At 46.6% G+C, this 13,923-nt stretch overlaps 1 protein-coding gene across 5 annotated transcripts in view; it reads right to left on the reverse strand.

Moving 5' to 3' along the window:
* The window catches only part of ZNF318 (zinc finger protein 318), a 51,788-nt gene extending 41,433 nt beyond the window's left edge, over positions 1-10,355 (reverse strand). For 4 of the 5 annotated variants that reach the window (XR_010023623.1, XR_010023622.1, XM_063097227.1 and 1 more), the window contains exons 1-3: positions 9,785-10,355; positions 7,067-7,215; positions 700-1,339 (exon numbers count right to left, since the gene is read on the reverse strand). Coding sequence is in view for 3 of the 5 variants with exons in the window: in XM_063097227.1 (XP_062953297.1) it covers positions 700-1,339; positions 7,067-7,215; positions 9,785-10,243 (1,248 nt within the window). In the remaining 2 variants the exon portion in view is untranslated. The remainder of the gene's footprint in view (positions 1-699; positions 1,340-7,066; positions 7,216-9,784) is intronic. The other variant, XM_063097226.1, reaches the window with a different exon arrangement.
* Positions 10,356-13,923: the final 3,568 nt, after the last annotated feature.

The following is a 13,923-nucleotide window of genomic DNA, read 5'->3' on the forward strand; positions in this document are numbered from 1 at the left end:
GTTTTCTTTTTTACAGACCCCCCAAAAGAAGAAAACATTTAAAAGTAGAGCTGCTTTGGCTGAACAAGAAATTCTGGAACCCTAACTTATCAGCTTCCCCTCGCTTCTCTAAGTGCTCTTAGGCACTTCCTCAGAAGCCTTTAGCTCCTAAGAGGACAGCAAAAAAATTAGTGGTCTTGCCTGACCATTTTTTCATAGGTGAGGAAAAAAATATCAAGGCCTAGAATGGTGAGGTGGCTTGTCTAAAAATCAAAAAGCAAGTTGATGGCAGAGGTGGGTCCAAAATCAGAATCACTTGATTTCTGGTCTAGTGTCCTACAAATCGTACATGTTGTCTTTTATTTAAGGAGAGATGAAGACATTCAGGTCATCTCTTCCCCTTGCCCTTCAAGCTTCATTCCAAAGCAACCCATATTCAAAGTTCCTATAGGGCTATACAATATAAGGAAAAAACATACAGAAGATACTCTCCAAAATGTCTGTTTAGAAAACTTAATGGGCAATAGAAGCCCTCTAACAATGCATTATGAAACCTAGTTATGTTTGGAGAGTTCTAGAAGGTGTAGCTCATAGGCACAACAACGCTGGCCCAGAATATATTACAAAGATACCATTAGGGACACAGACTCTAGGGAAGTAACCAGGCTTTAAGGTATTGGAGGAGCTAGCAAGATATCCTAGAAGAAATGCAGCAGAGACCTGTATGGAAGGCTCAACATCCACCTCAATCCGCTTCTTCAGAATGGACTTCTTGGGCATCACAGATCCTTCCTCAGGCCGATGCAAAGAATATCCTGGCTCTGATGCTGTTAGGACACCTGATAATCCAGGAATGGAACAGCTAGCGCCACCACTGTCAACTCCCACCAGCTCCTGACTCAAGCTCCGATTTCGTTCCTCCTCTTCCTCTCTCTTTCGCCTGGCAAGGTCTAGCTCTCGAAACTCAGGATCTAGAAACCTAGGGCTTGGGCTTCGTCTACGCTGTCGATAGTTACGAGTCCCTGATGTAAAACCTGGATGATCACCTCCCATGCTGTGTATCTTCTCTGTGTCATCATAACGGGGCCTTTTGGCCTCCCGGCTCCTTTCCTCAGATCGCATAGAGTAGGAGCCTTTGAGTTTGTCTGTATTCCGTTCAGTTCCCCGCAACAGCTCATCATGACAACTGACATGGGAACTATAATCAGACCGATGCAGGAAAGTTTCTCTTGTTCGGTAGTCCTCATCAAGTTGTCCCAAGAAGGGACTGAGAGGTCCCTCCTCCCGAGAAATATATCGCTCAAGACCCCGAGAGCATTGGGAGCTTCGAGTGAAGACAGAATCATCAGTCAGGTCATCCCTAAGGAAAGAGACAAGCATCACTGAATATAACAGACTTGAAAAGAGCAAGACCAGACAAGGCTAAAAGACTGACATTTGGCAAAGGTCTACAGAATGTTTAGGGCAAAAGACAATAATCACATCTATGTATAATATGTGGAACATTTCCTTTCCATTTTCCCAGCAGCACAGCAGCTTCAGCCGCTACTCAAGGAGTGACATTACCAATATATATATAGACAGAGCTCTTAGGCTAATTTCTTTGACTAGACTTTGGGGATGGAGAGTATCATAATAGGGCTTGGGAGATGTTAAAAACTACTAACAGACTACAAAGAGTACCAGGTTACACAACTCCATACTAGCTAAACTCTAGCTCTTTGCTACTAAAAGTGTGAACTAGATCAGCAGTATTAGCATTACCTGGGAACTCTTTAGAAATGCAGATTCTCAGGCTCCACCCAAGGCCTACTGAACCAGAATCTGCATTTTAACGCAATCTCCAGGTAATGTGTATGTACTTTTAAAATCTTAGGAACACCAGTCCAGACGAATGGCTTTTAAGCTGTGTTCCACAGAGATTCTAAAGAGTGCTCCGAAGCTACCTAAAGGAAAGAGATGCTGAGAAAGCAGAATCAGTAGGGCTCCAGGCCTTCCATTCCATTTAAATTATACTAGCCCCAGCTTTAAATCTATATATTTAAGTTCTCAAGGCCTCGCCAACCTCTACCCAACTGGTCTGCACTGTACTCAGAAGCTATATACTGAAGTTCTATATAATATTTCATTTGGAAAAAAAGGGTTTCCCTGAGGGGAAAATTTTTTTAAACTACTGATCTAATTAGCATGATTTTCTCGTAAGTTTTAGAAGGTTCTCCAATGCTTTGTTTGCTGGCTCACATATTAAAACCACAAAACTGCCTCACAGCCTGTTTTGTCATCCCTTTTCCTGCCTTGCCTTGGACTCCACAAGCACTCTGCTAATCTTGGGCCCAGGAAAGAGTAAGTGATGATTTGGCTTACTATATATTTTTATTTCACAGAAATACAAAGTTCTCATGCCTTTGTGGCATGAAGGTAAAAATATGGGAAAGGTCATCTGTCCTTTTATCTCAGAGTTCTATACACAAAAACCCTAATCTTTTTGTGCACTATGGCCATAGAACTTCTCTGACCACAAAAGAAAGCTTCTGATTTTTGCACAGATAGAAATAAAGATCCTCTAGCACTTTAGCATGGAACTTTTTAAGTAATCTGAATGAAAAATGAAAGTGCTTACATATCACTCACATTCCATAATGAATTACCATCTACGGGATGTCAATTATTGGTGTCTTCAATAGTTTCTCATAGCTATTTTTACTTTTCTGGGACTTTCTAGAAACAACTTTTCTTTGTTTTTTAATAGTTGCTTTCTGGGACTACATTAGCTGAACATAAAAGTTGTCTTTTCTTATTCAGCCAGCCCTGCCTTTGTTCAGAGTTGCAGATCTGGCAACAGCTATAAATAAATTTTTGAAAGGCTATCAAGAATAAACTTTATCACTTCCTCTAAAAAGAATGCCACATGTGGGAGTACAGGTTCCTGTTACCTACCTCCTCCTCAAGAACTTGGGGAATTCTGAGGTCTCAATGTAGTATGAAACAGGAAGTAATAGGAATGAACCAAAGATAATCTCTGAAATTAAACGTAACTGAAATAAATAATTTTACTCTGTAGGTATATCAGCCAAAAACATACCTATTTCCAGAGAGTTCATGAGTTGAGTTACTCCATTGTTAAAACACCATCTATCATACAAAAAGTCTCTGGGCCGGCCTGTGGCTCACTCGGGAGAGTGTGGTGTTGATAACACCAAGGCCATGGGTTCGGATTCCATATAGGGATGGCTGGTTAGCTCATTGGGTGAGCGTGGTGCTAACAACACCAAGCCAAGGGTTAAGATCCCTTTACCAAGGCCGGCCCGTGGCTCACTCGGTAGAGTGCGGTGCTGATAACACCAAGGCCACGGGTTCGGATCCTATATAGGGATGGCTGGTTTGTTCACTGGCTGAGCGTGGTGCTGACAACACCAAGCCAAGGGTTGAGATCCCCTTACCGGTCATCTTTTAAAAAAAAAAAAAAAAAAAAAAAAAAAGATCCCTTTACCAGTCATCTTTAAAAAAAAAAAAGAAAGAAAGAAAAAAGTCTCTGATCATATTAATGTTGGGGAAAAAACACAGGCTCCATGGGTAGCAGCAAGTTTATCAGCTCCTCACTAGAATTATTACATGTCACCATGAAATGGCATACTAGCCCAAGAATACAGCACTAAATATCAAGAACCTAGAAATGAGATGGCTTTCAGAAAACCTCAGTCCAGACTTGGACTCTCCAGCAAAAGGAGGCATAGAACAATGAAAGAAGGCATAAAAATGGTTAAAAAAAAAAAAAAGTATCACATAAACATAGGCAGAAATTAGAAGCCCATGTCATCCTTCCCTAGGAATTCCAAAGGATGAGAGAGAACTGGCTGCAGTAAGAGGGACCCCTAAAATGGGCCCATTGCCTGTAGCCTGGAATAGTCCCCCTTAAGTCCAACTATTTTCTAAAATAAGGTCTATCTATTTAAAAAATAGGTGGATGTGGGTGATGGATACATAGGAATTCACGGTACTATTCTTTCTATTGTGTTTACAAATTTCCATTAAACAAGTTAAAAAATGTATACAATATATGTCCACATAAAAGCTAATACATCAATGTTCACAGCAGCATTATTCATAATAGCCAGAAAGTAAAAACAACCCAAATGTTATCCATCAATCCACCACTTATGAATGAACAGGCAATATTTGGGTAGTTTTCACTTTTCAGGAATGGTGAATGGAATCAAAATGTGGTATATCCATACAATGAAATATTATCGGCAATAAAAAGGAATGCTACAAACATGGATGAACCTTAAAAACATTATGCTAAATGGAAGAAGCCAGTTACAAAGGCTCATATACTGTATGATTCTATTTATATGAAATGTCCAGACAGGCAAATCTATAGAGAAGAAAGTAGATTAGTGATTGCCTAGGGCTGGGGTAAGGTTGCAGAGGTGGGAGTGGGGGGGACGGCTAAAGGTACGGGGTTTCTTTCTGGGATAATAAAAATGTTCTAGAATTGATTGTAGTAGTGGATTCACATCTCTGAATATAACAGTGATTGAACTATATATCATTTAAATGGGTGAATTGTATGGTATATGAATAACTCAATAAAGCTGTTAAAAAAATGTACATGATTAAAAAAAAAGTCTTTCAGAGCCCAAACTCTCCATTCTTTTGAACCTTTGCTGAGTCCTCAAAATGCCCCCCAAAAAGCTGTTTGCTTCTGTCTTTTCCCTGAGGCAAATCAGAGGGGGAAAACAATCCTATTCTTTCAACCTATGTCAGGGCAAGGAGTTGTTAGGAGATAAGAATTCCATGAATGGTACATTTAATATGCAAAGTACTTTGATGAACAGGAGAAATTAACCTCACATCCACAAGTCTTTAAAAGACAATGTCTTAGAACTTTTCACACAACCTGTTCCTTCTCCCTTTTCGGAACAAGTTACAGTCCTACACACAGGGCTACAAAGGTCACTAACAATCCCAGCAACTTGGCTGTCACCCAAACTTGATATAAAACTTAACAGATTCAGGGCTGGCCAGTTAGCTCAGTTGGTTAGACTGTGGTGTTATAACACTAAGCGTCAAGGGTTTGGATCCCATACTGACCAGCCACCAAAAAATAAACAAATAAATAAAATAAAAAATAAAACAACAAGGCCGGCCCCGTGGCTCACTCGGGAGAGTGTAGCGCTGGGAGTGCCAAGGCCGCAGGTTCGGATCCTATATAGGGATGGCCATTGCGCTCACTGGCTGAGCGTGGTACAGACCACACTGTGCCAAGGGTTGCGAACCCCTTACCGGTCAAAAAGAAAAACAAAACAGAACAAAACACCAACAGATTCAATAAAGGGAAAAAAGAATATGAGGGTCTCAGGAAAAAAATAAACATCTATATACAAAGGATGGCAATGACCTATTTCGGGCCGGCCCGTGGCTCACTCGGGAGAGTGTGGTGCTGATAACACCAAGGCCACGGGTTCGGATCCCATATAGGGATGGCCGGTTGCTCACTGGGTGAGCATGGTGCTGACAACACCAAGTCAAGGGTTGAGATCCCCTTACCGGTCATCTTTAAAAAAAAAAAAAAAAAAAAAATGACCTATTTCATTAGCTGAAGACTAGACTCTTCAGGAGACATCCCGAGTATTCCAATGGTCCTGTGGCCTGGTTTTAGGGGACAGTTATTATTCACACAAACCATACTGAGCAAGAGGAAAGGAACACAAATGTGCAGGAGAAAAAAGTATAAAGAATCCCCTTGTACCTCCATTTGGGCATTCTTAATATTACTTTCTCTAAAGCAGACTTGTCTCTCTGAAACACATGATTCTGGAAAGATTACTGCCCCAAATGCCCTAAGAGGAAAATTTTAATTTTTATACAAAAAGACAGTTGGTTCTCTGAAGCACACATGCATAACAAAGTTTATGCAAAGAGGAGGTGACATCCTAGGCCTAACAAGAGGAAATGCTGAATTTACCTCAAAACCTCAGCAAGGAAGGAAGAGAATCACACCAGGCACTACCCACCCAGACTGCCTACTCAATCATCTCTCAATATAGAAGCAGCCGGAAGGGCCAAGGCTGTTGCCTCAATTAAGTGATATAGTCACATGCCTTAAAGCCCTATCTTCAGAAGCTTCAGTGTTATATGACATAAGACCATCCTGCCTTGCTTCACTGAATCCACAACCACTGGAGCTTTGATGTAAATATTACCAGTGGCAGCAGTGGTCCTCAGACTTCCTGCCCAGCTGCCCCCCATCTGCCTACATATGCTCTGTCCACCACTTCATGGACAGTCTCAGTTTGAAAGAACATTACATTGATTTATCACTACTGCTAATTGTTTGTGAAAACTCCCAATGTGCTCAGCAGAGACCATAACAGACAGTCTCAGCTCTGAGAAAGAGAGCTTTCCTACACTCCCATTCATAACTTTTTGACTTTTGTGAGGTGAAACACCTACTGTGATTATTTACTTCCCATATATAGTTAAGTTCATATAGTACCTGAGATGTATATTCAACACTCTGTGGAACGTATCTGGCTTTCTTCAGCACTCTATAGTTGTAAAGTTAAACATTTTTAAATATCTCTAACTTTTTGTTAATGCTTTATATATGTAATATATACATATACTAGACATAGGTTTATCTAAACCTTTTCAGAATCTATATTTCAGCCGGGACAAGCTGGAAAAAAAAAACACCATTTAAAAAAAGATTTCTTATTTTGTCCAGAACTTTCCTCCTTTACAGAAAGGACCCCTTGTAGTTCCAGTGTTTTAGAATCCATACCTTATCAACTGTTTTTGATTTGGGAGACTCTGATTGTGTCTCCTCAGCTTCCTCTTTCTAGTCGGACCGGGTAATCTTTTTAAAGTCTTTTATTCTATACAATTCATTCAGCAACAAAGTCTACATCAATATACTCTCCCCATTCAGAAAGTCTTTTCCAACACTATACGTTGTACTGGACACATGGGCATAGGGAATAACTTCAGTGCTGGCACTATCTTTTCAAATACCTCATTCAGAAAACAGCAATCTTTGCCTTCAAGTACTAGCATAGTGCGCCCTGCTATAGATGAAGCCTACCTGTCCATGTCCTCCAGATTATCCACTGGTGACCCCAGCCGATCACTAAGCCGTCGCCGTTCTGGCGTGCTAACACAGAAGTGGTCATTGCCAACAGTGATCCTTAAGCTCTGTTCCAAAGAGTCAGAATGCAGACCAGGAGAGCGTCTCTACAAAAGTAAAAGATAATATGGTAGTTAATAGAGTCAAGACATCCCTATACCCAAAAATGTTTTCCTTCTAGTCACAAAGTTGCAGTCCAATAAGGTGAGAAACGGCTATGGTAAAATAGTACTCCAAAAATAAAACTCTTCACAAATCAGTTTTTCTTGGAGATAAATGCCCATGCTTCCAACCCTCCCAAACAGTGATCTCTCAGTCCCTGCTCTCAGAACCTTATGAGGGTACTTCAAAAAGTTCATGGGAAGATTCATATTATCTTTTAATTCTATTTTTCCACAAACTTTCTTTTCCTTTTTTTTTAAAAGATGACCAGTAAGGGGATCTTAACCCTTGACTTGGTGTTGTCAGCATCACGCTCAACCAGTGAGCGAACCGGCCATCCCTATATAGGATCCGAACCCAGGGCCTTGGTGTTCTCAGCACCACACTCTCCTGAGTGAGCCACGGGCCGGCCCTTTTCCACGAACTTTCTGAAGTACCCTTGTACATTTCTAGTGAAGGAGGCAGGCCAAAACAGGTTAAAAAAATTATTTCTGATAGGGCTAAGTGCTATAGAGTCATTAAAACATGATACCATGAAAGGCTATGGAAAAGGAGGAATTACTTAAGGTGGGATGGTTATAGAAGGCTTTTCTGAGGTGATATCATTTAACCTGAGATCTGAATGAGATGTCAGCCTTGCAAAAACAGATAGAAGGATATTCCGGACAAAGGGAAGAACCACCTCAATAGTGAGCTTGGCATGTTTTGAGTAAAAGAATGAAAGCCAGTGTGGCTGTAGCAAAGTCACACAGAAGACAGGCAGAAATCAAAGTTAGGTAATTTGGATTTTATTCTTAATGTAGTAAGTGATTCAGGAGGGTTTTAAGAAGGAGAGTGATGTGATCTGACTACAATTTTTCTCTACATGTTTGTATTGCTCACATTCTTACCTCCTTCAGGTGTTTATTCAGAAGTCACCTTCCCTGGAAGCCTTTCCTGGCTACCCCATCAAATCTGTAACTTCCTTCTCTGCTTTATTTTCTTCTTAGCACTTAATCACATTTAACGTGCCATAGCATTTCTAGCTTCTCCATTTTATTTATTATCCAACTCCCTTGGCTAGAATATAAACTCTAAGAGGGCAGGGGTTTTTGTCTGGTTTATTCACTGTTGTAACCCCAGGCTCAGAACAGTGTCTTACATATGGTAGACACTCAATAAATACTTATCAAATGTATAAAATGAAGGTTTGAAACAATAATTTTAATTGCTGTGTACAGAATAAACTGGAGGGTAGCAAGAGTATAGTGTAAAGGAGCCAAATGCAAAAATCCAGTCAAGAGGTAATTAGGCTTAAACCAGAGTGATAGCAGGAGGACAGTTTTGGGGAAATATTTTGGAGGTAGAGCTAACAGGTTAGATGGATGAAGTTAATCTGACAGATTAGATGTGGGGAGAAGGGAGATGACCCTGTTTCTGATTTGAGCAATGGATGATGCCATTTACTGAGACAAAACTGGAGCAAGGGAGAAGGGACAATGTGGAAACAAGCATTCTGTTCTCCTTGCTTCCTCTGTAGTCAATGACACTCAGATTGACATTGCTCAGCTTTGAGTATCTTAACACAGTGACAAGTCAATTCACCTATGACCAGAGTCTGCAGCGTACTTTTAATACATGCTAGAGAGCCACTCACGAAAATAGAAACTTTGTCACTGGGTTCAAAAACACTGAACTGAAAATAAAAACAAATTCCAAAAGACCAAATCCTACCCAGAGGCTCTACTAGAATAGTGGTTATGATGAGAGGTCAATATCACGTCAAATTTCTTAATCTCAAGCTGTTCCTCTAGCAGTGAAACATAACGGTTAAAACCATGGGGTTTGGGAACCAGGCAGATACGAGTTGAATCACAGCTCCACCACTTCTTAGCTGTGTGAGTTACTTAAATTTCTCTGGGTTGGTTCCTTAGCTCTACAACAAGGAATAAGAAGTGCCTCACCTTAAAGGGTCGTGAGACTTAAAAGAATGTGTGACAGACCTTAGCCATAATTCCTGTCATATAACTCAGTGTGGTAGTAGCTATTACAACGACTGTGGTTATGCACACTTCGTTTTGGAGAAGCAGCTCCAATTTAGATAAGCTAACAGTTTACACTCTAGGCATCTAACCTGGTACGGTCCCTACATGCCACACGGAATTCTGGGGAAACGCCAACTCTCCAAAAAGTACCAGGCACACGGTCTGGACGAAATTGCTTTTCCCCCGCCCTGGAAAACTTTTCCACAACTCATTCAGAGTGAGAGAAACAGACTATTCTTAAGAAACGGAGCACTCCCTCCCGACCAGGCGCCCTGCTGGTCCCGAGTCCGTTATTGTGTGAACGAAGCTGCTGGGGCCGGCAGGGAGCCTCCAGGCTCCGGGTTGGCCGAGGGGGCCGGGGGTAGTCTTCGATTTTAGGACGCTGGCCTGGAGGCCTAGGGTCGCCCGGGCTAGCGGAATTTCTGGAAGCAGGAACTCCGAGCGAGGGGGCTGGGGTGTGAAGGGAATCCTGGTCAAGGGATGGGATTACCCGGCTGCCGCTGTCGCCTGGATGGTCTCCGCGGCCGTCCCGGGCGAAGTCGGCGCGGGACTCCCCCCGGCTGCTGCCTCGGAAGCCTGCCGGGCCCGGCGGGAAGAGTCGTCGGCCCCGCGGTGGCGACGGGGAGCCGCGACGGGCCCGTGGCGGGGACTGGGAGACGCGACGACCCCGTGGCGGGGACGGTGAGGCCCGGCGGCCGCGGGGCGGGGACGGGGAGCTGTGGCGACCTCGCGGCGGGGACGGTGAGGCCCGGCGGCCGCGGTGCCCTGAGGGCGAGCGGGGTCGGCGAGCCTGGATCCGCGACGAGGAGGAGCCGGAGGGCGGCGGTGGGGAGGTGCGGCGAGCCGGGCCTGAGGAGGAGCCGGAGCTGCGGCTGGTGCGCGGGCCGCCCCCGCCGCCGTCTTTAGGCCGGTGAGAAGAGACGGAGGAGCGGGCGCCGCTGCGGTACATGGCTCCGACCGCAGCAGCCACCAGTGCAGCTCCGACCGGAGCGCGCCACCTCAGCTGCAGCCGCAGCCTCCACGGCCGCCACGCGCCGCCCCCGCCGCGGGAGCAGCACCCCCCTTCCTTTGGCCCCGCGCCGCCCCTGGAGCCCGGCCGCGCGCGCTCCCGCGGCCGCGGCTGGCGGTTGGAGGGAGCAAACACGCGTCCGACGCTCTCCCCCCCCCGCCCTCCGGGGCTCCCCGCTCCTTCACTCAGGGAGCGGCCACAGGAGCCAGGAGAAGTGAGGAGGAGCGCGGAAGCCGGCGTGAGGCCGGGCGAGGGGCGGGGAAGTGAAGCGCGCGCCCCGGGCTCTGCACGCTCCACCTCCAAGCCCGCAAGATGGCGGCAACCGAGCCACCCACTTCCCCTCCCCGGAGACCACGTGACCCGAGGGCCTCTGCGCGGGGTGGGCGGGGCGAAAAGAGGGATTAGCGAGAGAGGACCCTCGAATTACGGGCCGGGGATTCCCGAGGCTGCGGGGATGGGTCGTATTTAGAAGAGTTTTCGCTTTATCTCTGCCCCTTAACCCTGTTAATTTATGACGGAACAATAAATGGCTGTAGAGGGCGGAACTATAAACGACCCCCAAAACATTAGCTATGTAGGAAGTTACGCACCTTGCCAAGGCGGGGACGGGATCTGGGGGGAGCCTCGTCCTCCACTGTGGCCCGAGCCTCCAAGGAAGCAGCACGGCCACCATCAGTGGTCTAGAGGTTGAGATTGAGGATGGGAAAATGAGGGGTGGGAGTGGGGGACAAGAATCAAACCCAAAACAGACGTCAGTAAATTTTCGAGAGGTCTTTTTCTTTCTTTCTTTCTTTTTTTTTTTTAAAGATGACTCAACCCTTGGCTTGGTGTTGTCAGCACCACCCTCAGCCAGTGAGCCAACCGGCCATCCCTGTATAGGATCCAAACCCGTGGCCTTGGTGTTATCAGCACCGCACTCTCCCAAGTGACCCACTGGCCGAGAGGTCTTTTTCTCCACCAAGTACCTGTGATCATGGTAGAGATCACTCACCACCAGTGGCCCACATGGTGACAGACAGGAGGCCTAATGAGTTTTCTGTGAACGAGTCAGACCCTCCTCCCCTCGTCCACCCCCAATCTGTGACCAGAATTTTCCTAGCTGCCACCTTAGGACTCTGCACCCTAAATACGAAAGTCCAGAAAAGAGCACACAAAAGAAGTACAATTGGCTTTATTGCAATTCTAGAATCAGGCAACACATTATTGCATAAAATAGAATGTGTTCTAAGTGAGCTGAGCAGGGACACTTTGAGTTTATAGACAGAAAAAGGCTGAAGAAGGCAGAAACAAAGAAAAATCAGACTGGACATTTCAAAGTTACTTTCTTTGTAAGGTGGGGATAGGGAGAAAGAACAATATGAAAGTAACTGATTAGTTAAATCAGGTTACTTCAGGCTATCTCTTTTTTAAAAAAATAATAATTTTATTTATTGAATCAAAATCGATTATACAGGGCCAACCCCATGGCTCACTCGGGAGAGTGCGGCACTGGGAGCTCAGCGGCGCTCCCGCCATGGGTTCGGATCCTATATAGGGATGGCTGGTGTGCTCACTGGCTGAGCGTGGTGCGGGCGACACCAAGCCAAGGGTTGCGATCCCATAAACCGGTCACACACACAAAAAAATCGATTATACATATTTTTGGGGTTGAACATTGAGTTATGTTGATTAAATCAGTATTACTAGCATATATATTGTTACAAATCATAATTATTCTTTATGCCCCTTGTCCAACCTCTCCCCTTCCCCCATTCCGTCCACCTTTCCTGTCTTATTGCCTAGATTTCTTCTCTCCTTCTGAAAGGATAATGGTTATTCTGTTAACTTGTTACCTAGATGATCTGTCCAATGCTAAGAGATGTGATCAGGTCCCCCAATATTATCTTTTTTTTTTTTTTTTTTTTTAAAGATGACCGGTAAGGGGATCTTAACCCTTGACTTGGTGTTGTGAGCACCACGCTCAGCCAGTGAGCGAACCGGCCATCCGTATATGGGATCCGAACCCAGGGCCTTGGTGTTCTCAGCACCGCACTCTCCCGAGTGAGCCACGGGCCGGCCCCCCCCAATATTATCATAGAGCAGATGCTTCTTCTGTCACTCTGAAATGGGTTTTGTGGGAAGAGACATCCTCTTCTTTTCCTTGTCTCTGCTGGTGACTCTTCTTATGTGAATGCACTCCAGTGGTTGGCAGACCATCTGCGTGGTGGCTGTGCTGTCTAGCCGCTTTTGCAGCAGCCATGGTTATTGTGGTGACTGTGGTGGGCCACCCATGTGGGGGTGCTGTTTTTGGCATGCTCCTTGGTACTGGTGGTATGTCTGGTTGTAGGGTGTGTTCGGTCCCCTTCTCCTTGCCTTGGGTCCCCTGGCAGGCCCCAAGGTGCTGGCATGTTGTGCCTGGCTGTGGGACGGTGGTCTGGTCCCTGACTCCATATCCTGGGTCCCTGGGTGGGCCCCAAAGCACTGGCTCAGTGTGCCTGGTTGTGGGAGAGAGGTCCAGTCCCCTTCTCCATGCCTCAGGACTCCGGGCAGGCCCTGAGGCACTGGTGCAGTGTACCTGGTTGTCAGATAGAGGTCCAGTCCCCTTTTCCATGCCTCAAGTCCCTGGGCAGGCCCTGAAGCACTGGCACGGTGTGCCTGGTTGTGGGAGAGAGGACCATTCCCCTTCTCCTTGCCTCAGTTCCCTGGGTGGGCTCCGAGTTGCTCGAATTTTGTGCTTGGTTGTGGGAGAGAGGTCCAGACACCAATTCCATACCCTGGGTCCCTAGGTGGGCCCCAAGGTACTGGCTCAGTGTGCCTGGTTGTCGGAGGGTGGGCTGGTCCCTTTCTCCATGCCCCGGTTCCCTGGGTGGGCTCCGAGGTGGGGGCATGTTGTGCCTCATTGTGGGGGGGTTGTCCGGTCCCCGACTCCATACCCTGGGTCCCTGGGTGGGCCCCAAGGTGCAGGCTCAGTGTGCCTGGTTTTGGAAGGGTGGTCTGGTCCCCTTCTCCATGCCCTGGGTTCCTGGGCGGGGCCCAAGGTGCTGGCGTGGTGTGCCTGGTTGTGGGAGAGAGGTCCAGTCCCCTTCTCCATGCCTCAGGTCCCCCGGTGGGCCCTGACGCACTGGCTCAGTGTGCCTGGTTGTGGGAGAGAGGTCCATTCTCCCTCTCCTTGCCTCAGGTCCCCAGGCAGGCCCCAAGGTGCTGGCTCAGTGTGCCTGGTTGTGGGAGAGAGGTCCAGTCCCCTTCTCCATGCCATGGCTTCCCGGGTGGGCTCCGAGGTGCTGGCATGTTGTGCCTGGTTGTGGGAGAGAGGTCAAGTCCCCAACTCCATACCCCAGGTCCCTGGGTGGGCCCCAACGTGCTGGCTCAGTGTGCCTGGTTGTGGGAGAGAGGACTGTTCCCCTTCTCCTTGCCTCAGGTCCCCAGGCAGGCCCCAAGGTGCTGGCTTGGTGTGCCTGGTTGTGGGAGCGGTGTCCAGTCCTCTTCTCCATGCTTCAGTTCCCCAGGCTGGCCCCGAGGCACTGGTGCTGTTTGCCTGGAAGTGGGATTGGGGTCCAGTCCCCAGATCCAAGCCTCCAGTTCTCAGGCAGGCCCCAACGTGCTGATGGTATGCCTGGCCGGGAACTAATTTTTTGTCCTTT

The sequence above is a fragment of the Cynocephalus volans genome, chromosome 5, assembly GCF_027409185.1.
Source record: "Cynocephalus volans isolate mCynVol1 chromosome 5, mCynVol1.pri, whole genome shotgun sequence".
NCBI classification, from domain to species: Eukaryota; Metazoa; Chordata; class Mammalia; order Dermoptera; family Cynocephalidae; genus Cynocephalus; species Cynocephalus volans.